The sequence below is a fragment of the Lacerta agilis genome, chromosome 7 (genome assembly GCF_009819535.1).
Source record: "Lacerta agilis isolate rLacAgi1 chromosome 7, rLacAgi1.pri, whole genome shotgun sequence".
Lineage (NCBI taxonomy): Eukaryota > Metazoa > Chordata > Lepidosauria > Squamata > Lacertidae > Lacerta > Lacerta agilis.
Genome location: NC_046318.1, coordinates 55,889,858 through 55,915,811, shown reverse-complemented (window position 1 = coordinate 55,915,811; position 25,954 = coordinate 55,889,858). Strand labels below are relative to the sequence as shown.

The 25,954-nt window shown below is 40.4% G+C and overlaps 1 protein-coding gene across 3 annotated transcripts in view; it reads left to right on the top strand.

The window, feature by feature from the left end:
- JPH1 (junctophilin 1) overlaps window positions 1-25,954 on the top strand; it is a 61,448-nt gene that overhangs the window by 21,860 nt on the left and 13,634 nt on the right. For all 3 annotated transcript variants that reach the window (XM_033155443.1, XM_033155442.1, XM_033155444.1), the window contains exon 3: window positions 21,581-21,699. In XM_033155443.1, coding sequence (XP_033011334.1) covers window positions 21,581-21,699 — 119 coding nt within the window. The remainder of the gene's footprint in view (window positions 1-21,580; window positions 21,700-25,954) is intronic.

The following is a 25,954-nucleotide window of genomic DNA, read 5'->3' as shown; positions in this document are numbered from 1 at the left end:
AGTGTTAGCCATACTGAAAGTAAACCCACTAAACACAACATATTTGCTAATCTGAGAATGTCTTAGCTGAATATCATTCAAGACCTATCAAACTTCCGGCTAATTAAAGCCATTCTCACACAGAAGCATTGTTTAACTATTGTGCAATGAGATATATCTCCCTGGCATTTATCCCCTTCCAATCCCCTCTTTGGTAAAGTTCCTGTGGCTGCAGCAAGCACATGTATGCCAAACAAAGCAAGGGGTGTGTGTTTAAAAAGTAAAGACAGCAAAGCTCACAGGCTTCTGTGAACATACATTTGCACCAATGACCACCTTAGAAACTCCTTTAATAAATACAGCTGGACTCTTATTTTGATGCTGAGTTTAATTTTCCTTCTGGTTCCTGCACAAACTGCAAATAAGGTTAATTATTACATGACTGCAAGAAATGACTTTGCAAAACTCTGCAGAAAACCAATGCATCTGAGAAAACCAATGCATCTGAGAAAACCAATACATCTTCAGTCCATTGGTATGCCATTGGGAGGGTTTCTGTCTTCTGCTGCCGAAATATCAAATGCTTAGCTACAAGATAAGTAGTTCATACGCCTCCCAGAAATGGAACAGCTTATGTGTACATTACTGCTCTCTGGTGGGTCAGCAGAGAAGTCTGTCTAAATAAGGAAATGAATGAAATTTACTTATCAGCATTCGGCAGGAATATAGCCCACTAGCAACTGATACAGCAACCCATCTTTCTGCTGCTATCACCAGCTGACTTCCTTATGCCTCATGTATGTTTATCATCTAACTGTGTTTCTGGGCTGGATGTAAAACATTTATATTCTACATTCTAACTTCTAACTAAATGTTAGAAGTTAATATTCCTGCCCTAGACTAGATGGCGCTTGGGGTCCCTTCCATCTCTACAATTGTATGATTCCGTCTCAGGTTCGCCTTATATGTTTAACCTGAAAATCTGGCATAACTGGATTGTTACATATCTCAACTGTATGACTGCCAGTACCAGCTAAATCAGAATACACTCTGTTCTAATATCAATAGTGCACACCGCTATAATACAAAGCAAGTCAGTGATGGCAGTAATCTGATGCCCTTACTTCATTCCCAGGAATCTCGTTCTCTAGCCAGCAGCTTCCAATGAAATCAGTGACAGAGCTTCTGTAAGGCTTCCTTTGTTCTGTTAACATTAAGAATGTTTTTGTTTCAGATTGCTGTTTAGTGTCAGAGTTCGTTCCACTACCCCATCTGATTTGTGTGAATGTTCTATTTAATGCAAGAGTTGGGCCAGAGTTAGTTAAATCTTTTTTCTCCTCCTATTCACCAAGGTGGTCAGTTCCAATGCTTAATAATTTGTTTATATTTTAAATTGTAATAGGGTGGTTTTTAGTCATAAGGTTCTCAAGGTAGCTCACAGATTATGCCAGATTCCATTGTGTTGCTTCTGGTGTTAGTTTTTGTTCTATGCTGTCTCTCTCCTTGACGTATAATCAGGAGCCTAAAGGTTATCATACATGCTGTGGAGTGCTGATAATTTGAAATTTGCTGCTATGTTTAAGACACAGGCATATATGTATGTAATATATAGCATTTGCATTTATTTATTTATTTTTGCTTGGTTCTTATTTTTTGTTCTATTTTTATTATTGTTAGCTATCCTGGAGATCTTTTCTACAGAAAAGGATAGTACCAAAAATGCACAAATAAAATACACCCGCAATATTCATGTGTACAATACACTTCACTGTGTTGTTTTTTATTTTCACCATCACAGCAATCTAGGACTGGTCATTCTTTTCCCTATTTCACTAAAGCCAAAACAATGACTAAGACAGGACCATGAGATTAATGCATCCATGTATGGGTTGAAATTAATTGTGCCCTAAACATACAAGTGTCTAGCTATGCTTCATAATTTCTTGGATGATGAAACCTTGGAATGGAATTATTGCTGTTAGTATTTTGATTGCTTACCTACCTTTTACCATTAGGTCCCAGGGTGGGTTACAGCAATTTAAAAATGCAAAATTGCAGAGCTAGTAAAGAAACTGGCAGGTGTGATTTCAGCTATTTATTCTGGGCTCATCCACTTTTGCCATGCATTTTCTAGGCACAGATCTGTGCTTTCCTAGTCTGTGTCCAAGGGTGGGTAGGTAGGTTGGTTGGTTGGTTGGTTTGCCCCCAGCACTGTCACCACAAAAACATGTTCTTTAACACTGAATCAGAACAAACGGAAATTTGTATTTTCTGCAGACTGCCATTTGCTTTGATACAGCAGTAAAGAACAGGGTTTTGTGGGGAAAGCACCGGAGCAAAAAAACTTAAAAGTGCTCTCACACATACTGGGAAAGCATGGATTTGTGCCTAGAAAGTGTGAGGCAAAAGGTAAGTGTGAACGAGCGCAAGGTCTAACATTTATGAAAATTATTGGAGAATAGGTAAAGTGCCACAAGACTGGAGGGAAGCAAAAGTTTCCCCATATTCAAAAGGCTGCAGGTAAGAGGATCAAGGCAACTGCTGATCACTCAGTCTAGAACACACTGTTAAGCAGTCAGTCAGTGTCAGGAAACCCCCCTCACCGCAGCAGGTAGCGTTCCCAGGTCATTTGCAGTACAGGGAACCACCCTCTCCAGTTCATAGTTCGAAGCGATCGCTCCTCCAGTGGGGAGGGGGAGATGGAAGCAGGAAGTCGGGGCAGGGGCTATGACAGGATCAGAGAGCCTCAGCACCAAGCAGGAAGCGGGGAACAAGGACCTTTTCCCGCGCCCCCATTTCGCACGGAGGAAGGACGTGGAAGGGGGAGGCGGGGGTTCAGGATCCCGCGCCTCTTATGCTGGACCAAGAACCGGAAGCGGACATTCCCGGACTCTGCAGAGGGATGAGCTGGACGTTTTTACTGTAACTCCACTGTAAATATCTGCACAATACATAACTTAGTTTGTAGAAGTTCGGAGTCAGCCTGCTTCCTCATGAGCAACCACTGAGAGTCCTTACAGTCAGTATGCCTTTTTATTATTAGTTTTGCAAGGTGAGGATGCTGGGATTACAAAAACAAAAGACTGGCACTTACCGTTTTGATAAAGTTAATTAGCCAGGTCAAACAGATGTATTATATCTTGATTTTAGCAAGGCTTTTGATAAGGTCATCAATGATATTCTTGTTGGCAAGCTGTCAGAATGTGGCGAATTATTATTCTTGCTAATGAATGCTAAAGAATGCTAATGGCTCTTTTTAAAGCTGGGCTTCACATGATGTCAAGTGATTAAGTTCAAGCCACAGCATTCGCAGCTTGAATTAAGCTATGTCTGCAAGTGAAGAATTGGAAATGCTTCCGCGTCTTCCTTAGTGACTTCAGCTTGAACTTTCCCACGCTTGACGTTGTTTGATATCAGGTATGAGAGAGATGGGCTTGAGTCTCACAAAACTGCTTGGTGGGTCAAACATCTAGGCCTGACACCTAATCAGCACCACAAGCTAAAGGTTCTCCACAACTGCTTTAACATCTGCTCTTGAGGTCAGCTTGCAACACAGAGCTATCTACTGTATAGGATTGTTACCTTAAGTTATTATAATATGGCAGCAAAACATCTATTTGATGTTCCCACCATCCCTGACCATGACTGGGGTTGATGGGAGTTGAAGTCCAACAACATCTAGAGGGCCACATGTTCCCCATCCCTGCCAAATGCACACATTCTTGTGAGTAATGCTGTGGTCATGGTGTTTCTAGCTGCATTTATACACCATGATCAGCCATGGTTTACCATGACAGGAACAAGCCTCTGCAAGCAATGGGTTTGCATTCTCCTTCCTCTCACACTTTTTTGTTTATCTAGACCTTATTGATACAGCTTGGTCAAACTGTTTAATCTTAGCTATGATTTGTTTGAAACAAGCCAGCTTCAAACCATGAGTTATGAAACTAGCTTTTTTAAGTTTAACTATGGTTAAAGGCCCCTTCATGGATCACTGCCTTGTCGTGGCGAAGGGGCTTGAATTACTCAGGGAAGCTATGAGCTATGCCATGCAGGGCCACCCAAGATGGACAGGTCATAGTGGAGAGTTTGGACCAAACGTGATCCACCTGGAGGAGGAACTGGCAACCTGAGTGCTCACTAGAAGGACAGATCCTGAAGTTGAGGCTCCAGTACTTTGGCCACCTCATGAGAAGAGAAGACTCCCTGGAAAAGACCCTGATGTTGGGAAAGATGGAGGGCACAAGGAGAAGGGGACGACAAAGGATGAGATGGTTGGACAGTATTCTCGAAGCTACTAACATGAGTTTGGCCAAACTGCGGGAGGCAGTGAAGGATAGGCGTGCCTGGCGTGCACTGGTCCATGGGGTCACGAAGAGTCGGACACGACTGAACGACTGAACAACAACATGGTTAAAGGTTCAGATAAACTGACAATTCAAATGTAACACTGTTTAGCACAAACCAGCAGGTTCCTGAAAGAGAAACAATCACTGCTTATAAGGCTATGCACAATAGATTATAGAGTAGGAGTAGGACAGAGATTGAGAATATTTTCAGTGGCTCAGAAACAGACATTAACTGATGTACAGATGTGAAGAATCTCAACTTTACAAGTGAAGTGAATTTAGTCTGCTCCATCTCTTCCCAAAAAGATACCTTAGCAAACTGTATCTTCCAATCCTTGGCAAGTTTTTTTTTCTATTTTGACATTCAAATAAAGTATATTTGAAATGAATTGTGGAGATCATACTGATAAGCAGGATTTTTATTCTCTATCGCTTCACAATGTTCAATACATTGCTTATGTAAGTGCTGTGAATACCTCTTAAGACAACTGATGCGTACAGTGAGCTCTGCGATTTACGTGACCAGCACACAATACCATCAGTGTAAATGCAGACTTAGTTCTAGCATGGCACTAAAGCTAGATTTAATATATCCCAAATGTCAGAGCTGGGTTTTAAAGTAATTCTGCTTTCCCTGTAATACATATTGAGGATTTTCAGTATCCAGAGGCATCATCAGATGAAAAAACCCAAATATTTAGCTAGGCAATATCTAGAAGGGTTACCTCCAAGATAAGGCTTGCTGAGAGAGAAAAACACTATAGTTGAAGATTCTGTAAGCTTATTGCCTAGAGAGTTTAAATTATTTTAGCCGGAGCTCAGCTGTGACATTTGGGCTATGTTAATTGAAGCATAGCACCATGCTAGAATCTGGCCTGCATTCATACAGACTGTGTTGTGAATTCAGTAGGACTTCTGCTACAGACTTTTATGTGATCAGGTCCTCAGCCGTGGTCCTCTGCTCCAAATATGAATCCATTGTTGCCTTGGGGCAACTGCCATTTTGCTATCAAAAAAGCAACTTCAAATACTTTTCCATTGCCATTAATCAAATAGCAATCCTTAAGTCTTAAATCGTAGTCTTAAATTGTAAAACGTAAAATCGTAAAACGTAGTCTTAAATCGGATAAGCGTAATCTTTTTTTTGTATTGAGGTGTGGGTTGCTCTTTTGTGCTCAGCTGTGGTTTGTTGTATAGTTAGTGCAGTGTTGTATATGCAACTACATAGGAAGCTGCCATGTCTTACTTCCCTTGCCCAGTATTGTATCTTCTGACTGGCAGTGTCTGTCCAGGATCTCTGGCAGGTGTTTTCCCATCACCTGTAACATTAATTGGAGGTGTGATGGACTGACCCCGGGACCTTCAATGTGCAAAGCATATGCTCCATTCACTGAGCTGTAGTTGATACACTGTAAATTAGGTCAGTACAGAGGGTTGCTTATGTAGGCTCTTGGTTTATCATACAGTCTCATCATGTTGGGTGAATTTAAATGTTTGCCAGCCATCAGGAAAACAATTTATATCCCTCATAAATATTTGAAGCTTAAAGATGGTGCAAGACTGCTTATCAATTTAGTTTTGAAATAATTTGATTGTTTTGCATTTATAATGAGGCTAATGAGGGGTTTAAACAAAATCTTAGAAGTTGCTTACATCCTGCAGCATTTTTTCTTTTTAATATACAGCTGTTTTAAAATTAAATAAATCTAAATGCAACTTTGCGAGCTGTTCTGCAATTACACCAAAATTATCAAGCTGCTGGGTAATTAAAGCGATTTCAAATATGCCTTGCTGTGCAGTGTCTTGTATAATTATGTTGCTCATCAAGCATGAATGTACATCTAGATATGTGTGCGTGCGTGTGCGCACAAACACACACAAACACACACACACACACCCCTTTATAAACTGTAAATGTATTTTCACATTTCCTTCAGGCTTCATTATACCAACTGCATAAATGCAGAAAGAGACAATTGCAGGGGAGATTATTTATTTAATAATCTGGGTAGGGGAAGGCATTTTGATAGTACCTATTTATTTCAGTTATATAATTTATTGTTACATTCAGCTAACAATACTGCCATGGCAGAGAACATTAATCTAGATGAACAATGTGTTTCCATTTGTGTTTTAGAAATGAATGATGAAATGTAAAATAGAGAATGCTTTTTACATTACTGCCAATGTGTCATATATGTATATATGTATTTGTGTGTGCATGTGCATACGCCCAAACGATTTCAGCAGTATTATAGATAACAGTAGCTAGCTTGGTCTTCTGTGTGAATAAACCAAGAGCAACTATTTTGAATGACTAAGCAGAGTACGGTAAATCTAGCCTTGCAAATAATCGTGGGAGCTGCACTATCATCCCATGGCTAGTGTATAGAGGCGTGGGGGTGGGGGAGATATTGGGTAGCTTGCTACATGCTCGCCGCCACCACTCCATCCACCAAAGGCCTTTAAAATACTGTAACACATTTGCCCTGATGTATTGTTGACTGACAGCAGATTATCTCCCGTTCGACCACAACCTATGAAAATGCCTTTCCATCGCAACCAGTCCAATGAGTTCTCTGGCCATTGGGCAGACAGTGGAGGCAGTAGGTCTTTCTACACATCACCTCTATGAAGTCACTGCTCACAGATACCAGCCCAATCAGCATGGGTTTCGTAGCAGAGGCGAGGCAGCAACCTCTGGCAGTACCTCTCTGGGATTACTCAAGTGAAGCAGCTTGCAGATCAAGTTGGGAGAAGAGGTATAATGGAAATCAAGATTTATTCCATGCTTTATTTAGGTCCACCCCCTCCACCTGCAGCAGGTTTTTAGATCCCCACTTCCTATTCCTGATTCCTTTATTGCTATTTGATACATCTACTTTGAACTTTTTCTTGGGAATGTTAACTGTGCAATTGCATCCATTTATTTCAATGAAGCTTGCATGGCATAAATTCCATAAATTTGTACCCTGTTGTGAAATAATTGATGCTTCTATTTACATATTCAAAAACTCTGTTTTTCTTGGGTGTTGACAACTTGTTTTGTTTTCTAGTCGCTTCTTTCCTGTTAAGCAAGTTCCGATCATTTCCTTTATAAATATATGATTCGGAATTTTTTTCTGGAATTGGTATTCCCATCCTAACTATTCGAAATTAGCCTCTCCCACTTCTGTTGTTGCTGTTCCTATGTTGTTGTTTTAAAGACTGAGTGCATAGCATTTATTAATATTTTTAAAAGATTGTTCTGATGTTATTTAATGGAGTTAACCGTCCTGTTCTCTGTGTACTTCTCAACTTTGAAGACACATTAAAAACATTCATCTCCCTATGGGGTTAAAAAATTAAAGCTTGGTAATTCAGAATTGTGTGATCACAGCTATAACTAAATGCGTTCATAAGAACAGGGAGTCACACCAGGAGATTTTTCAGTCTAGACTGAAGTTCCCAGTTTTGCCAACATTAAAAATATTTTTTCATTCGCTGATTAAGCAATATAAAGCAACAGTGTGCCTTGCAGACATTTTCCGTAACAGTCAGTTACATCTGCAATTCATTTTAGCCAACTTACTTGGATTTAAGGCATTTCTGTTGGTTGGTTGGTTGGTTGGTTGGTTGGTTTAAAAAAAACCTGCATTTGTTACATATGTTATTTTGACTACAAAATTACGAATTGGAATTCAGCTACAACATTGCCACACAGAAGATTGTTGAAAAAGCTTCAGTTAAGCACATAACCTACACGAAAACTCAATTTATCATCCTATAGAAAATTGCAAGTTTGGCCAACATTGAAGAAACTTTATTCATCAGCGCAGGGATATCTGTTTGTGCAACAGAACTCCACCCCTCCTCGCTCTGCACACATCCTGTGCCATCCCAAATTTGCTCCAGAGGATTGAGGGAACTACCAAAACATATATGGGGATGCTAGTGGGAGAAGTTTCCTTGTGCAAGCAGAAATCCTTGCACTGTCAAAGCAAGTTAGTTGGATACTGTCCCTTATTTTTAATATTTTTAATTGGAACAACTCTGTTAGTTTACCTTTCCCATCATGGTATTGCCTGAATAGCAACTCAGGGATATGCATGTTTGTTCTTGTAATAATACCCATATATTTTCTCTCACTTTCATGCCAAGGTGAATAGTTATTTAAGATCCCTAAATCTAGGATCAAAACAAAGCTTTTTAGATGGGCAAGGAGAGATACCCGGTAACTGTACAGTAGTGCTTTTCCCCACTTTCTCTCTTAAGAGATAGATGGTTGCTATGGTGATTGCTGTTCCCATCTCATCAGCTATAACCTGGTTTTCCACATCAACTGAATCACTGCAAGCAAAACATTATCTTTATTCAATCATTAGATATAATATTGTTATATTACTTGTTTTGAGCATCAACATATTCACTTTAAATATTAGCTCTCCTAGCATATATGCATATACAGTATAGCACGCTTTTATTCAAATAAGCCCAGGTTTATATAGAAAAACTTAAACTAGAGCATTTAAAGAAGAGTTTATGGGTAGGAAGATCAAACCATTAGCTGTAAGTTAAAATACATAAAATATAATCCCCAACAGACAATCTTGTGTAGGGAAAACTACACGGGAAGCATTTTTTTCCCATTACTTCTGGATCAGCTCTACCATTTTAGGAAGTATTATATATGCACACACAGAGACACACATAAAAATCTAGAATTTTCAGTTCAAATTTCATTGGTTACATTTCTGGGATTTGTAAAGTGCATTGAATTGTTGTATGAAAATAAATAACACTGCATTCCAGTCATCATCTGTGTTCTACAGCTTGAAGTCATTTCCATCAACTTAATCTTCCCTCTTGAACTGGAGTACTCCTTATCACAGATTCCACTCTTTGCTTCCAGCAGTATTTCAGAAGAGTTCAAAAAAGGTTGGAATTCACTCCAGTGCACTGACGGTGACTTAATAACAAGACATTCAAATTATAAGTTATCTCTTAGTGGTGGTGTGTTTCACTCAAATTTATTTCCTAGCAAGGCGGTGTATATCACTTGTCATTCAATAAGGCAAAAAATATTTTTAAAGGTAGATGACTCTGACCTTCATGTATTGATGCTATTTTCCTCCTTAAATATTTAAGGTGGGTTGGTACCATTACATCTGAATTACCATAACTGGGTGGATCTGCCCTTAGCTGCCAAACTGACTGGTGACTGTTTGGTGCTGTTTCAGACTGGTAATGAGTTTGGCCTCTCCTTTCTTCTGCCAGTTGCTACTATGAGCCAATTAGGCAAATGCATACTGTAGTTTAAATATATGCAGGCAATATGCATGCTAACTGGGTGTATTTGACTGTCTGTGTCATCTGTGGCTAATTTTTTTTAAAATAAACTGCAGAACATGTGATTGGAAGTGTATATTAAAAGATGCTGCAGACTTAGAGAGTCAATCACTTTGTTTTGCTTACATTTATACATTACAAACTGAATTAAAAGTTAAAGAGTAAAGAGTAAACCATTCAGCGTAAGTTAAATGAAATGATGCTTCAGGTTAATATAGAGAAGTCATAACACATCTCTACAAAAACACATGTAAAATAATGATGCTGATGATAATGAATATTTTTGGAAATGTATGAATATCAAAGGAAGCAAGATTTGATGCATTCTAATCTGAACCCAAACAAGGAACTAGTAAGTGCACAATTATTTCTTTTTGCATGCATGGTATGTTTCTGTAATTTTAATTTCAATTTTCTAACCATAAGCTATTTAGATATGCTACTTAATTACTGAAATTATTTCACCTGTGACTTCATAAATACATTGGGTTTTTTATATCATGAAACTTCTGGAAAGTATGATTCTGTGACTGAAATATTTCAGGATTGTGCTTTGCCTTGTAGATTAACTACTGACTGGTTTAAACAAAATAAAAAATAAATAAATCCTTCCAGTAGCACCTTAGAGACCAACTAAGTTGGGCACAAGGAGAAGGGGACGACAGAGGATGAGATGGTTGGACAGTGTTCTCGAAGCGACTAGCATGAGTTTGGCCAAACTGTGGGAGGCAGTGGAGGATAAGGGTGCCTGGCGTGCTCTGGTCCATAGGGTCACGAAGAGTCGGACACGACTGAACGACTGAACAACAACAAGTTTGTTCTTGGTATGAGCTTTCGTGTGCATGCACACTTCTTCAGATACACTGAAATAGAAGTCACCAGACCCTTATATATAGTGAAAGAGTGAGGAGGGTGGTAGGAATGGGTGAATGGCTGATGGGTGTGGAAAACCTGCTGGTGACTGTTAACGACTGCAATAAGTCCTAAAGGAAAAAGCAAGGGGTGAGATGGCTAAAGATAGCTTTGTCGTGTATAATGAGATAAGAATCCAATGTCTTTGTTCAGACCACGTCTCTCCGTGGTTTTGAGTTTGGTAATGAGTTGCAATTCAGCAACTTCTATTTCCAGTCTATTTCTGAAATTCCTTTGTATTAAGACAGCTACTTTGAGATCTTGTATAGAATGTCCTGGGAGATTGAAGTGTTCTTGTACTGGTTTCTCTGTCTTGTGATTCCTGATATCAGATTTATGTCCATTTATCCTTTGGCGTAGGGTTTGGCCTGTTTGTCCAATATAGAGAGCTTAAGGGCACTGTTGGCATTTGATTGCATACACAATGTTAGAAGATGAGCAATTAAATAGTCCTGAGATGGTATGTTTGATGTTGTTGGGGCCAGTAATGGTGTTGTCCAAGTTTATGTTGCAGCAAAGTTGGCATCTGGGTTTACTGCAGGCTGGTTTGTAAATGATATCTTACCTTGCTAAAAGGACCAAACCCTGTAATATAAATTAGTGTTGTGCTATTGTGCCGTCTAATGCCAGCCTTGATTGAAACTAGTGCCACAAACCAGTGGCATTGAATGGACTTACTGTGGAAGAATGTCCTGATCCTGATCCTTCAGTTGCCTCTTCGCTTTCTCTGGTATGCAGTAGAACCACCTAGAGTTAGGGTTATTACCTTTTCTCCTGGCAGAACTCTCTTGCTTTCACAAGTGCCAGCCAGAAAATAATTAGCCAGCCTAAAGATGCAATGTCTACATCCACTGTCTACATACACCCAATCAATGCCACCCCTCGCCAAAGACACCAATAACACGCTGCAGAATATCACCATCATCCAATCCCAAGTCTCCCTAGGCACTATCCATGTATAAGACAACCCCCTATTTTAAACATAGTTTTCCAGTAAAAAAAAAATACAAACCAGTCTTATACACAGAAAAGTATGGTAGTTTGCTTTTTTGTTTTTTATCCAATGTATTCTTAATATTGGGACCCAGGTGGCGCTGTGGGTTAAACCACAGAGCCTAGGGCTTGCTGATCAGAAGGTCAGCAGTTCGAATCCCTGCCACGGGGTGAGCTCCCGTTGCTCAGTCCCAGCTCCTGCCCACCTAGCAGTTCGAAAGCATGTCAAAGTGCAAGTAGATATATAGGGACCGCTCCAGCGGGAAGGTAAACGGCGTTTCCATGCGCTGCTCTGGTTCACCAGAAGCGGCTTTGTCATGCTGGCCACATGCCCTGGAAGCTGTCTGCGGACAAACATCGGCTCCCTCGGCCTATAGAGCGAGATGAGCGCCGCAACCCCAGAGTCGGACACGACTGGACCTGATGGTCAGGGGTCCCTTTACCTTTTTATTCTTAATATTGCTGCATTATCTAGCCATGGCTTTATTTAATAATTTGTGATTGTTTAGTTGGAGTTTAGTTAGAAACTGATTTATGGTTATGGACATTTTTATTTTTGGCAATAGTGGAGACTTAATTTCAGTTCTGCATTTATTTAGGGCAGGGTTGCATGTACAGTAAATGCCTCTGTTTATTTTTGGTCTCTAGGTTAATAACTTTTAGTCAGTCAATTATATGCATTTTAATAGATTGAGTAATCGATTTAAATTTATGAATGAGTTTACACCTGACTAAAACCAATAGGTCTGAAACACAAATCATACTTCCTTTGCTTTTTAATTATAGAGGTGGGCTGTCCTGCTAAAGTAAATAATCTTACCTGTGTTTATCATAGCCTGAAACAGTAAACTTAACCAGATGTCTTATTCCCTTTTCTGTTTGTTATTTCTTGCTCTGGGTGGTCAGCCATGGTTTAGTCTCTACTTTAGAGCCAGTATGTGGTTAACCAATTTGGGCAGAACAACTTTGGGGTCTCTGTGCTGAAAAAAAGTAATTACACAGCAGCTTTGCTTTTAGTTATACTTCGCTTCTCTACCTTGTCAAGATGTTGATGTCATCCCCATAAAGGAAAATGTTTAAATTCTATGGCATTTCACATTTGCAAAGGTGCTTCTTAATTGGGATATTTTCATTTGTTTTATGTTCCCCCTACCCCATCCTTCCTCCTTGAGCTTTCATGACTATTATTATTTTCCTGAAACATTTGAGTGTAATATTTTTTACACATACTGTATCTACTTTGCTGGATTAACCCACGGAACAAATATATATATATATGAATGTTTTGTTTTACTTTTGCAAATAAGTGGAGGGGAAATGGTCCACACCAAGCTTTCTCTATCCTTGCTAAGTGTACCCCTTGCTGTAATTCCAAAGCATTGTTGCCCATATTGGATCTCTTGTTCTAGCTCTGCTCTGTAAACCACTGTTGTTCATTTTAATACTATGATATGTTCATAGTAGTGGAGTAAATATCCATTCTTTCAAGATCAAAGTATTCCCCATTGGCCTCTCAATCTTTCAACATGGTGTTTCATTTAAAACCAGCAGGCCTCTGTGGGCTTTTATCCTTTCCAGGAATCAAATTATCTGACCTTTTTTTAGATATCCTAATCACCTCATGAAAATCTTTCAGGCTCAAGCCTATTAAACATGAATGCCTTCCAGAGTCAACACTGTGCAGCAAATCTCAATATTCATCTTTTCCCTTTTTAGGGTCTAAATCTGAGCAACTTCATAGAATCATAGAATTGTAAGAGTTGGAAGGGACCCAGAGAATCATCTAGTCCAAACCCCTGTAATCTCTCCACTCTATGAAAAAAGGTGAATTCTATGTAAGGAGTCAATAGAAAGAGGACTTAAAATAAAACTGCCAATGTCATAAATGCCTTATACACAGTCTTAGATGTATAACTGGAATATTGTGTATACTTCTGGTTGACGCATCTCCAAAATGATATTATAGAGTTGAGAAAGGAATAGAAAAGGCAGCCATACAACTAGTCATAGTACAGTATTACTTGTTTGAGCTATGTGGATGCTGACCAGGGGGCAGAGGATGACACACAGGGACCTGTGCACTAGTAGAGGGAAGGATTTAAGATAAACATGGCTTATCATTACATGTAAACATGGCCACAGCTAATGCATAAGAAACATCTGCAGAGACAGAACTGAGTCATGAAATTGTTTTATGATCAATAGGTAAAAGGTAAAGGTAAATGACCCCTAGACAGTTAAGTCCAGTCAAAGGCAACTGGGGTGCAATGCTCATCTTGCTTTCAGGCCGAGGGAGCTGGTGTTTGTCCACAGACAGCTTTCCATATCATGTGGCCAGCATGACTGAACTGCTTCTGGAGCAACAGAACACCGTGATGGAAACCAGACCACGCAGAAACGCTGTTTACCTTCCCACCGCTGCGGTACCTATTTATCTACTTGCACTGTTGTGCTTTTGAACTGCCAGGTTGGCAGGAGCTGGAACAGAGCAACAGGAGCTCACCCCATTGTGGAATTCGAACTGCCAACCTTCCTATCAGCGAGCCCAAGAGGCTCAGAGAGCCATTGCTCTGTGCTGTTGCATCCTAATAGAGAAGTAGATTTTTAAAAACTCATAGTATAATGAATGTTTTATTCTGTAGAGAGCTCTAACTCTTTGACCTAAAGTAGATATTCATTTCTGAACAATTTTGGGCTCTCTGCTTAGAAAATAATGCTAATATGATGATACACCACTTTGTACCTGGGATTTCTCTAAAACACATTAATCATTCAGCCATTTCATGTAGGTTGATCAGTCCAGTGACATAACTAGGTATAGGTCATGTGGTGGTCATGTTTTAAAATTCAGTGAAGCGTTTCAATGAAAGTGTACAGGACAGAGCTAAGTACTCGCTTAACTCGGAACGTTAGAGTTTGTTTTAAAGGATCTACTTGAAATGTATTTGGATTTGTGACAAATATTCCATTTGCTTAATGGTTGCTAGTTTGCAAGTGTGTTGCAGTTTTACTTTACTTGCTGAAGAAAAAACCTTTCCATCATCCTATCCAAACATAGTGTCTTTTCAGATCAGTGGGAATTATGTGCTTGTAAACAAAGGCTGATCATGGGAAATAACATTTAAAAATATTGATACTCAGCATTTGATGCCAAAGGCTTGAGTCATTTATCTCAACTTGGAAAGCATGCTTTACTGTATTAGTAAAACTTTATTATAGGGAACGAAGTGGACTTTTTTGGAGCAGTGAACACCTGTTAAAAACAAATGAGCAGACCTACAATTCCTGTATACAAATGTTTTTAATATACTTGTTATGATCAAGAGTATATTCAGGTATTATAATTTTTTTGCAATTCAATTACCAAGACATAGGTGTCAATGTTTATGTTTGGGAAAGGGCACAGGCTTAATCTGGCACCTGCAGGTAGAGCTGGGAATGTCCTCTGACTGAAATCCTGGAGAGCTGCTGCCAGTCAGCATAGACAGAACTGAGCTAGATGGATCAGTGTTCTGACTGCATATAAGGCAACTTCTTATATTTCTGTTAGGCAGGTAAGGATAGGTTAGACTGGAAATTGTTTATAGGTGTTCATGGGGGGCCATAAGACCATGATAGTGGAATTCATTAGGCTGTGATTCTTCACATCTTTTATAAAAGTTGTATTTTGCTTGAAGTGTCAGATAACTAAAGGAAATGTTGATAGATGATGGATAGATAGATAGATAGATAGATAGATAGATTTGAAGTTGCATGTCACTAGGCTCCTTAAATCCCACTAATTTAAAGAACTCAGTACATATCCTGTAGTGGTGTAATAAATAGATGCATAAAATGTAAACACTACCCCCCATCTTGTTTGTTTTAAGATTAAGTGCTTGTGAATTACATGAAGATTCCTGCAGTAGTAAAATTCCCACTAAGTGTACAATTAAATTGGCTTGCATTTTGTTATGCTCATCATGGCGCGTATGTATGTTTACCGTACTCTTATTGTAGTAAACCAGGCCCAATACAGTGGTACCTTGGGTTAAGAACTTAATTCGTTCTGGAGGTTCGTTCTTAACCTGAAGCTATTCTTAACCTGAAGCACCACTTTAGCTAATGGGGCCTCCCGCTGCCGCTGCGCTGCCAGAGCATGATTTCTGTTCTTATCCTGAAGCAAAGTTCTTAACCTGAAGCGTTATTTCTGGGTTAGCGGAGTATGTAACCTGAAGCATATGTAACCTGAGGTACCACTGTAGTTTGCTCTCAAACCCATTATAACAGGGGTCCCCAAACTAAGGCCCGGGGGCCGGATGCCGCCCAATCACCTTCTAAATGCGGCCCGCGGATGGTCTGGGAATCAGCGTGTTTTTACATGAGTAGAATGTGTCCTTATATTTAAAATGCATCTCTCGGTTATTTGTGGGGCCTGCCTGGTGTTTTTACATGAGTAGAATGTGTGCTTTTATTTAAAATGCATCTCTGAGTTATTTGTGGGGCATAGGAATTCGTTCATCTTTTTTTCAAAATATAGTCTGGGCCCACACTAGGTCTGAGGGACAGTGGACCAGCCCCCTGCTGAAAAAGTTTGCTGACCCTGCATTACACAATCTGAAACAAGAGAAGAGAAATGCATTCTTAGGATACTGCAGGCTTTTTAAAAATGTGAAGATAGTGGATGAGCTCCAGTGTTTCTCCATTCATAGAAGCATAACTCTCTTTCTCTGACTGAAAGCTTACACCATGAACAGTGGATACCACTCAGTAACGACAGCTTTTAATAAAAGTTTTATTTAAGCTGTTGGTAAGCTAACATTTGGTGAACTGAACTGCTACCTTGCCACTGACTAATCATATGCCTTATTTCCCACAAATTCTTTCTCAGCTTGTTGCTTTGCAATGCAACCCACCCTGTTTTCACGAATGCTGTATTTCTTTCTCCAACCAGCTCTTCCTTCCTTTTTTCCTGAATCTCGTACTTGGAGGTAGACTTTGCAGTCACTTAAGCCCGCTGCCAGCTGTCTATACTTGCTGCTGCTCTCTCCTATCCTTCTCCCTGTCTGCAAAAAAAATCCATGCAAACAACAGAAGTAGCACGTGGTTCTGTAGAGTTAAAAGAATTATCACTTTGACACTGGTCAGTCTTTTTCTTAATTCATTCACTGTAACTTGCCTCCCAGTCAGGGGCGGAGGAAGCCTCTTCGCCGCCTGGGGCGGAGGCACAGAGGCACCCCCTGGGGGCGGGGCGTCACGACACACGTCGGGTGGACTGCACATGTGCAGAAATGCCGTGCATGCACAGTCCATCCGGGCCTGCACTGCTGTTCCTGCAGTGGCCGAGCAAGGCAGCGAGCGAGCGGCAGGTCGTGGGGCTGCCCCATCCGTCCATAAAGAAACACAGACGGGGTGCCGGGTGGCGGGGGAGTGTCAGTAGGGGCCGGCGAGTGTCACCCCCCTCCCCTGGAACCTGGGGCGCCCCGTCCCTATCGCCCTCTCTTGCTACGCCACTGCTCCTAGTATCAAAAGATGGGAGAAGAGCTATGACACCATAGCCCTGCAATATTATGAACGATTTAGGGGTTGGGGGCATGTGTGCACAGGGTCAAGCAACAGCTTGAAGGAACAGCTCCAACCCCACCTAGTCTTTACAATTGATTTCAATGGATTAAGGTGAATTTTTTAAAGCTGGATATTTCTAATGATATATTTGATCTTGCAAACAAAAGCAGCAAACAGAATTGTGAGTCTTCTCTTTCTGCCTTGTTATAATCTTATAAAGAAGTACATAAAATTGCCACCAAGGGAAGGAAACCTGGACTAGGAGAAACTGCTTCTGCAGCAGCATTGATGGAGGCAGTTAATGGAAACACTGTTGTTTACTTACAAGACATGGTGGCAGGGGGAGCAGCGCAATTGATAATTTTCGTTGTCTAACTGGCTTTCTCCCCTCGAAGTAAGTATTGGGCCTTTATAGGATAACACAATTTAATTATTGTTACAGGATTCCATTATCATAATGGTATTTTACCTTAGGCCATTTATATATGGTTCATTGTTAATGTTATTTGCTTTATATTTTTTGGCACATTTGGAACCTTGATGAGACACAAGTATACTGGAAGCGATATATTTGGTCATTTGGAGATGGGTAATGCTTTTTTACTATGTCTTTAATTTTGATATTTACCTGTGTAGTGTTGCAGAATATATGTCATTTTCAATTACCGGTATATGTTTTATATGCCTTAACTTATCAAAGTTTATACTCTGAGTGTTAAAGGGTTGGAGCAGCCAAATTATGAGAATATGGGTTTCAGATTTTATTAGAAAAGATAGCCCTCACATTATTTTTCTAAAAGAGATACATAGCTGTAATCCACATACACAAGACTGTTTTGATTTCTCAAACCTGGTGTATGTATGGCTTCACTCATCTGTGCTGTTAAGCAAAGGGACTTGGCCAGCATTGAATTCTGGGTGCGTATTTTAACCCCCAACAAAGGCATTCAGAATCTTAATTCATACCTGGAAAATTCATTCCAGGTTCTCTTAGCAAAATGTGGGAAATAGCTCAACATACTCAAAACGATCAATTGATTTTAATATATTTTAATTCCGGAGCTATTTTAAAAAGTGAAAACTGAAGAGGTTCTTTTTTTAAGACGAGTAGATATACCCATAACAGTGATGACAGAAACAGCACATTCTTATTCCATCTGTCAGTACTTTCTGTACAAAGATGTGACGCACAAGAGTTCTGATAAATGTCCCAATGTGTAGGAGTCTGCACTTACCAGAAGGATGATCTGTTCAACAGAGCACAGCATCAGTAATCCCCTGCTTGGTGTTGCTAGACTTAAAAGAAAAGGCCTGGCATTGGACCTAGAACTATATTGTCCAAATTCTTTACTCTCTAAATCACTTCTCTCCCAGGAGCTTGTTTAGGCTCAGGATGGCTCAGTCGGTACAGCATGAGACTCTTAATCTTAGGATTGGGGGTTCGAGCCCTGAGTTGGGCAAAAGCTTCTTGCATTGCAAGGGGTTGAACTAGATAACCTTTGTGGTCCCTTTCAACTCTACAGTTCTAGGGTTCCATGGTTCTGTGAAAGAGCAACCAGGCCATAATTGCAGCTCTGTGCATGGAGAAGTAAGGGTCACCTTACCTTTCTCTTTACATCATCCAGCAAAGTCTGAGGCAAAACTGGTGCTTTACATTGTTTACCAGCCATGCATACACCTGTTCGCAAGTCAGTATAGACTGGTGCAAGTGGTTCTCTGCAAGCAAAAATTTCCTTTCTTTCAACAGAGAAAGAGATAATTTTTTCGAACTCTAGCATGAGTATGGAAAAATCCAGTGAAGGCGAAGGGAAATCATCCAGAATAATACATACCTGTATATTATATTGTTATGTAACAGTTTGAGTGAAAATCAAGTGTAAAACATTGAAAATACTGGTCTATTAGATGCACATTAATACTTTATATATAAAAATAGACACCCAGGGTTGAATTCAGTTAAGTCATTGCACTTGTAGAATGACTTCCACTTGCCCAAGGGAACTTCTCCTCCCCAAATTTTGTTAGCATAAGAAGCCCTCTGATGAGGCGGGAGAAAGGAGGGACTCTAACTTCCAAATGTGTATCTATGCTACATGCATGCAGAGTAAATTGCATGTGTGTACCAATGGTTTTACTTAACAGTGGTAAATCCTTAATGTGTAAAGCAGCTCTTGAATGAAAGTACAAAATAACTCAAAACAGAGACAAAACTACAACAACCCCTGTGTATAGCAGAAGCAGTTGAGATTCAGAATCGGAACGGAGAAAGGAAGTCTTACGGAAAGAATGGCATAAATTATAACAAACCTCAAATGCCACTCTCTACTTGCTGGTTTGGCAGAGAGTGAGAGGACAAATGTCAGGAAGAATGGGTGAGAGCCAAGTGCTATGGGAGGCCATAGAGGGAAAAGAGAAAAGCAGAAGGCAGGGGCCCAAGCATAGGGTGAACAGCAGGTCAGGGCAAAAAAGAGGGACTGCCGGAGCTTGAGAGTTTTAGCAAGTGTTGAATTGGAATAAATGTCAATGGTAGTTAGAAGAGCAGTAGAAAAAGATAAAGAGTGAAGATAAATGGGAAATGGTATGATAACTTACTGAAGCTAGGTTTAAACATAAAAATCAAGAAAACATTTGTGTTTATGAGTGCACAAGGCTGTTCCCTTGCTTGCATATGTGATGACATAGTGCTTCAGTATATGTATTGTATATGTATTGCTGACAGAAAAGATTGGTTACACACAAGTGCGAGACATGAAAATGTATTGGAAAATGAAGTGACGATAGTTTGCTACATGGATGGGAAATAAGGAACTCTTCTGTTTGTGGCCAGGATGGGAATAACAATGCATCTTCTTTTTCACACTGAAGGAGGACTGTTTTTACCTTTTGTGTTTTTACCGGCTTTGTATCTGTTTACAATATTTATTCAGTCAAGTTTTCAAAAGCTTTCATACCTGGAACAGTCTATGTTGTTCCTTCCAGACATTTTGGACTCCCATCATTGTGGCTATTGACCATGCTAGCTGAGGCTGATGGGACTTGTACTGTAGTCCAAAAGATCTGGAGGGCGCCCCAGTTGGCTAAGCCTACTTTATACACCTAGGAAGCCCATTGATGAGCTGGGCTTCTGGACTCTACCCAAAGAGAAAGGAGGACCCTCCACTCATCTTCTAGTTGGGGCTCTGGTGGTTTCTCCTTCATACCACACTCTCAAGGTACTTATCACAATCTCATTTGCAGACATGGAGATGTACCCACACAAAAAACACCTTTCAGGCACTCTGCTCCAAAAATTATTGCATGGAGGGAGGGAGAGCAGAATCGCATCCCTGTCTGCAATGTCTTTAATGCACGGGAAAGTAAAGGTCAGAAGAAGGGAGCATGCTCTGTACATGTAAGTGCTTCTGTAATTTAGAAGACTCATTGTGCAGAGTTCTATGTCAAATAGACTATCCTCTTCAAACTTCTCACTGTATCCACACAGATACACATAGATGAAGGGGCTGGGTGGGATATGAGGAAAGCTGGCATCTCTCTCTCACTCTGTCACTTGTACTCACTCAATCTCCAAGAGAGCTGCAATTCCTAGCATCCTAACAAACTGCAGGTCCCAGGATTCCTTTAAAAGGACTCACATGGAGAAGAACGGAAGAAGGCAAATTATTTTTACATTTTGTGATTTATTCACATGCTTCTTGGGAAAATGATATACTGTTATATATTCTCATACTGTCTGCCTCTCACCTTTTATACTTTACCTGTGACACATGTTACCAGTACAGTTCCTCCTGTTATTCTTCCTTGGTCTTTGGACCAACTGTATCAATGTGATTGAGGTAACAATAAATGCAAACGAGGGCAAATAAGGTTTCAGGTGTGCACCCATCTTTTCTTATGTTACTTTTTCGGCTGCTTTTGTACTTCAAACTGATGCCCAATTATTTATAGCTCTCTGCCCCCATGAATTTGATCCATGGTGCTGAATGGTTCATGTCAAATGCTCGGGGGGGGGGGAATCCAGGGGGGTAGTAGCCATGTTAGCTTATTGTAGTAAAAACGACACAGTGGTCCACATGAACCTTTGGCATAGTACAGTAAATTTGTTAGCAAAAACAACAATATTGTGGCATTTTAAGCACTCTGCTACCTTTACATTGCTCTGCTTTTTTGGCTGTAGTGGCAATATGCCTTGTGTGGCATATTGCCTTTAAAATTGGTGTGTTGAATTTTATATGGTAGCTATCAGTGACTACTAGCCACAATGACCATGGCTTATTTCCACTGTTGGCAGCAATAGGCTTCTGAATACCAGTTGCCAGGAATCACAAGTTGCTATGCTTTTGGGTTTCCCAGGAGGATGTGGTTGCTCCCTGGGAGAATGATGTTGGACTAGATGGGCTTTTTTCATATTTATATGAATTACTTGTATTGATGCAAAGGACCGCAGTGCTCATACACATTTTTAATGCCTTCTACAGAACTGCACATGCAAGGGCTAAAGCTGATGCTGCAGATCAAGCCAGCCAATCTGCTCGTCAGGAGTGTGACATCGCCAGAACAGTTGCCAGAGAACTTTCCCCAAGTTTCTACCAGCCAGGTAACATGGGAATTGAGTGAGTTTGTAGAGGAATTGTGTTTTCTACATCATTTTAAACAGATGGAGGGGGGGCAGGGAGAAGACTACCCAAAATTCCCATTGCACCAGATGATTTTTGTTGCACAAGCAAGTGGACGTTATTGAACCCCGTGTCACAGCTTCTACAACATTGTAATGCTCTGGGTTTTGTGATTTGCAGAAGGCATGAGGATTTACAGAAATAAACATATTAAGGCACTGCTCAACAATCCCTGCAAAAGTGATGCTGCAATAGATACAAAATATAACCATTTTTTCCAGTGGCCCACATACTGATCCCAGTGACATGCCAGGAGGGTCTTTAACCAGCGGGAGTGAATCAAAGATTTGTGGCATGAAACTGGAACATGGCTTAAAGAAATACCATGATAAAAAGTGTTCTTATCCATGTCTTCTGCTGAAAAACAAAGAGTGGCTTAATAGTTCCATTTCAAAAGCTAACATGGAAAGGAAAGAAATGACATACTCTACAGAATATCTGCCTGAAAGGTTCATGTGACCTTTAGCATATATTCTTGGGTCCTGATTCATATTCAGCTCCTTAATCCAAATACTGAGCAAGATACTTATCGTGTCCTCAGAGGACTGTTCTGTCTAAGTTTATGCATGTTTGAGGTGTTGCATTATCTGAAAGAGAACAAGCTAATACAGTGTAAAGTTTCCATATCTGTTCCATCATGAAATCATTTTTAAAAGGACATTACTTAGGACCCATATTATTGAGCAATAACATCTTCATACTAGGGTAATGCAGCATGAGGCTGAGAGATAGTTTGTCTAAGGCCAGTGAGTTTATAATTGACCTGAGACTTGAACTGGAGCCCTCATGCTATTCCAAATGCTACACCAGCTGCCTGAATGTATATCGGCATTTCTACACAAGAAGATATACGAGCCAGTAGTAATGCCACTGTAAAGCTCTTGTAATTTAAAGCCCTTGCTATGTTACTTATTTATAGATAGATGCTTACTTTCTTCATGTTAGAAGTTTGAAATATGTTTTCACCTTTTCTAGAGCCAGCTAAGATCCACTCTGATATAATAACATGCAGCTTAAAACATTTCTGATGTAACATATGCATAAATGATTTCGCATGTTTAACAGACTCTTATTTACCAAAAAAAACCAAAAACCAAACACCCAGCCTTAAATACTTGGCAAATAAAACAGGTGGTCAGATTGGTCTCAACTAGGGCCGGGGCCTTTTCAGTACTGGCCCCGTCTTGGTGGAATGCTCTGTCACAAGAGACCAGGGCCCTGCAGGATTTGACATCTTTCCGCAGGGCCTGCAAGATGGAGCTGTTCCGCCGGGCCTTTGGTTTGGACTCAGTCTGACCCTTATGTTTCCCTCCCCTTATGGTTTTGATTTATGGGCTGCTATTAAAACGAGGCTGCATTTTAAATTGTATTTTAACCTGTATTTTAAATAACTGTTTTTTTCTTTTTCTTTTATGTTTTCTTGTAATTTTATTGGTGTTAGCCACCCTGAGCCCGGTTCTGGCCGGGGAAATAAAAATTTATATATATTTCCCAGTTGTTTCTGTTTCCTAAGTCAATTAGATTGTAGCAGCTCCAAAGCTTGCTGATAGGTGCTACAAAAATTCAATGATACATTAGATAGCCTTAGTCCTCCCTGCCAGTCATAGACCTTAGGACAAAACTAGATGAGACATTGGAAATGTTTGAGCATATGCTGACTATTTGGTGCTTTGGGAGTGAAGTTGCTAGAAGGAATTGTGGATTTGATCATGGAACTCTGCCATATTGCCTAGTTTAGACCTTAGACAGCTGAATGCTAATAAGCTAGAGCCAGAAGCCAAATCGTACGTCTTCCAGGTAGGCAAGCGTAGTCCAAGCCTTCGTATTTTTTTCCAAGTCAGGGGGACGCAGTAAGTTTACTGGATGGATTGAGCTGCCCTGAAGCCTAAATAAACATCACACCTTACCCATCAACCTGCTCTTCTTTTGTTACATCAGCACAAAAATCTGACAGTTCCCATTTCTAGCCATGGCAGCTCTCTGCACTTCCTGACTGTAGCTAGGCAACAGTCTCTTGTTGTGTCAAATTGTCCTGAAAGACAATATTGTGGGGAAATGTAATTTTACCCTTTTCTTGACTAGAAATGCTTAGCGTGAAAAGCAAGCAATCTGTCCTTTAATGAGTACATGTCTGCACATAGGAACTCCACAAGACAGTGGGCTTTTTTATGGAAAGAAAAGAAACTGAAGACAGCTAGCATCTTGCCTTATTTGAGCGTCTTTTCTCCTTTGAATGCAAGCGAGCACTAATCCACTTAAAGAGTCCATATATACTGAAAGCAAAACACTCTTCCCAGTTTTCAAATCTTTTTTCTTTTTGTTTTATTTGATGTGTTTTAAATGCCGACATCAGTTGGCTCATTGGCTGAAAATATTACCTATGAAACAAATGTGTCAGTTCTTACACTAAAACTGAATATAAGGAATCTCTGCCAGATATTATGAGTAAAAAAAAAAATATTGGTCTAATTTTTACAGCTATACAACAGTTTGTTGCTTATGCCATCCTTGCAGTAGTTTGTCATCTTTTTACTGTTGTAATCTTTTTACTGAATGTCAGAAAACGTTGCCTAACTAAAGTGATACTCAAATACTCAGCTATTTGAATCATTAGAAAAAATATATATAAACTTCATCTATGCTATGTGATAAATCGTGTCCTCCCTCAAAGAGGGCACGTGTTGTGGTGCGACCTGGCAACCCAACCCTGTGTTGTGGGTGGGTCTGATTGCATAGCCACAACACCCTATTGGTAGATCCCTCATTGCTGGGTGTAATCAGACCAATGGGACGGTAGCCAAATGGATCAAGGGACCTACATAAGCCCATGCACATGTCCCTGAGCTTCCTCTTTGGGCCAGTGAATCGGAACACCTGCCCACCTCTCCCTATATTTAGGGCTTGCTTTGCTTGACCTTGCTATGCCATTGTGTGTCATCTGTCATTGGGACAGGGGCACAGCAGGAATTTTCCCCACTTGGCTGATTTGGGTTTCGCCTGCCGCGTAGCAAATCGTCACAATGTGTAAGGTTGCGGATACGCTCTGGTTCAGGTGATAGGGATGGGGGAACGTTCTCGCCATCCCTAAGTGAAGGGTATTCCGTTAAAAGAATCCAGGGACTCAAAGGTTTGGTCAACCCTGAGAGGGGTTGTGCCCATGCCTGAGTCCAGGGGGACATCTGGGTGGTGGACTAGCCTGACCCCAGCTTTTGCTGTTCCAAGTGTTCACCCTATGCTGGTGCCCTGGGTCAGCGCTACCTGCAACGGTGCAGGGAGCTAGTCGAACCACAGCCTATGCAACCACTCACTTGCCGTAATCAATAAAGTTGTGGCCTAAATTCTGCCAAAAACCAAACCAAAATTATGAGTCTTGTCTGAATTTATTTAAGGGGGAGGTTAAAGGTCTAAACACGCAATAAATATACAGGCACATCAGTTGTATTCTAGAGGCAAGTTGTGGAATCGCCACAGTAGCAAAGAGCTCAGTGAGTTGTCACAGTAAGCTAGCTAGGGTTGCCATATTTCAAGGAGTGAAAATCTGTTGACCTTTCTTTAGGAGAAAATCCATGATGAAATGCCACTTTTCAGAAATTCCCCCCAGATGTCACTTCTGCCATTGAAATCCCACTAATGTGCAGGAAAATCCGGACATATGACAACACTAAGCTAACCATAAAAATGTCAGTGCATGTGAACTAAAAGTGGGGAGGAGTGACTGCACGCAAAGGTTTTCAAGTTCAATCCTGAGCACAGTGTCGCTATCAGTCAGTACTGAGACAATACTGAGCTACATGGGCCAACCGTGATTTGATACAAGGTCGTATTCTCCAATGGTTTGTGCACATTGAGGCTCCTAATGTCTCACTGTCCTTTAACAGACAATGCCATGGGCATGTTCAGTTTCTTGAAATTGCTGTCTGATAATTGCATTCACAAAATATGTCTCTCCAGCTTCCCATGAAAAATAATGTACCCTTTGAAAGAGTGCAGTTCTAAACAACATTAATTCTCTTCTTGGATTCTGAGCCTTTCAAGGAACAGCACATTGTACCGGTAGTTTTCTTTAGTCTTTTCTATGAAACTCTGGATGCAAGTTGTGTGTTTTTTCCAAAGCTACATCTCCAGGAAAAGCATTAACATGCAACTGAAAACAAGTCGCCAGCACTTTTCTATCCT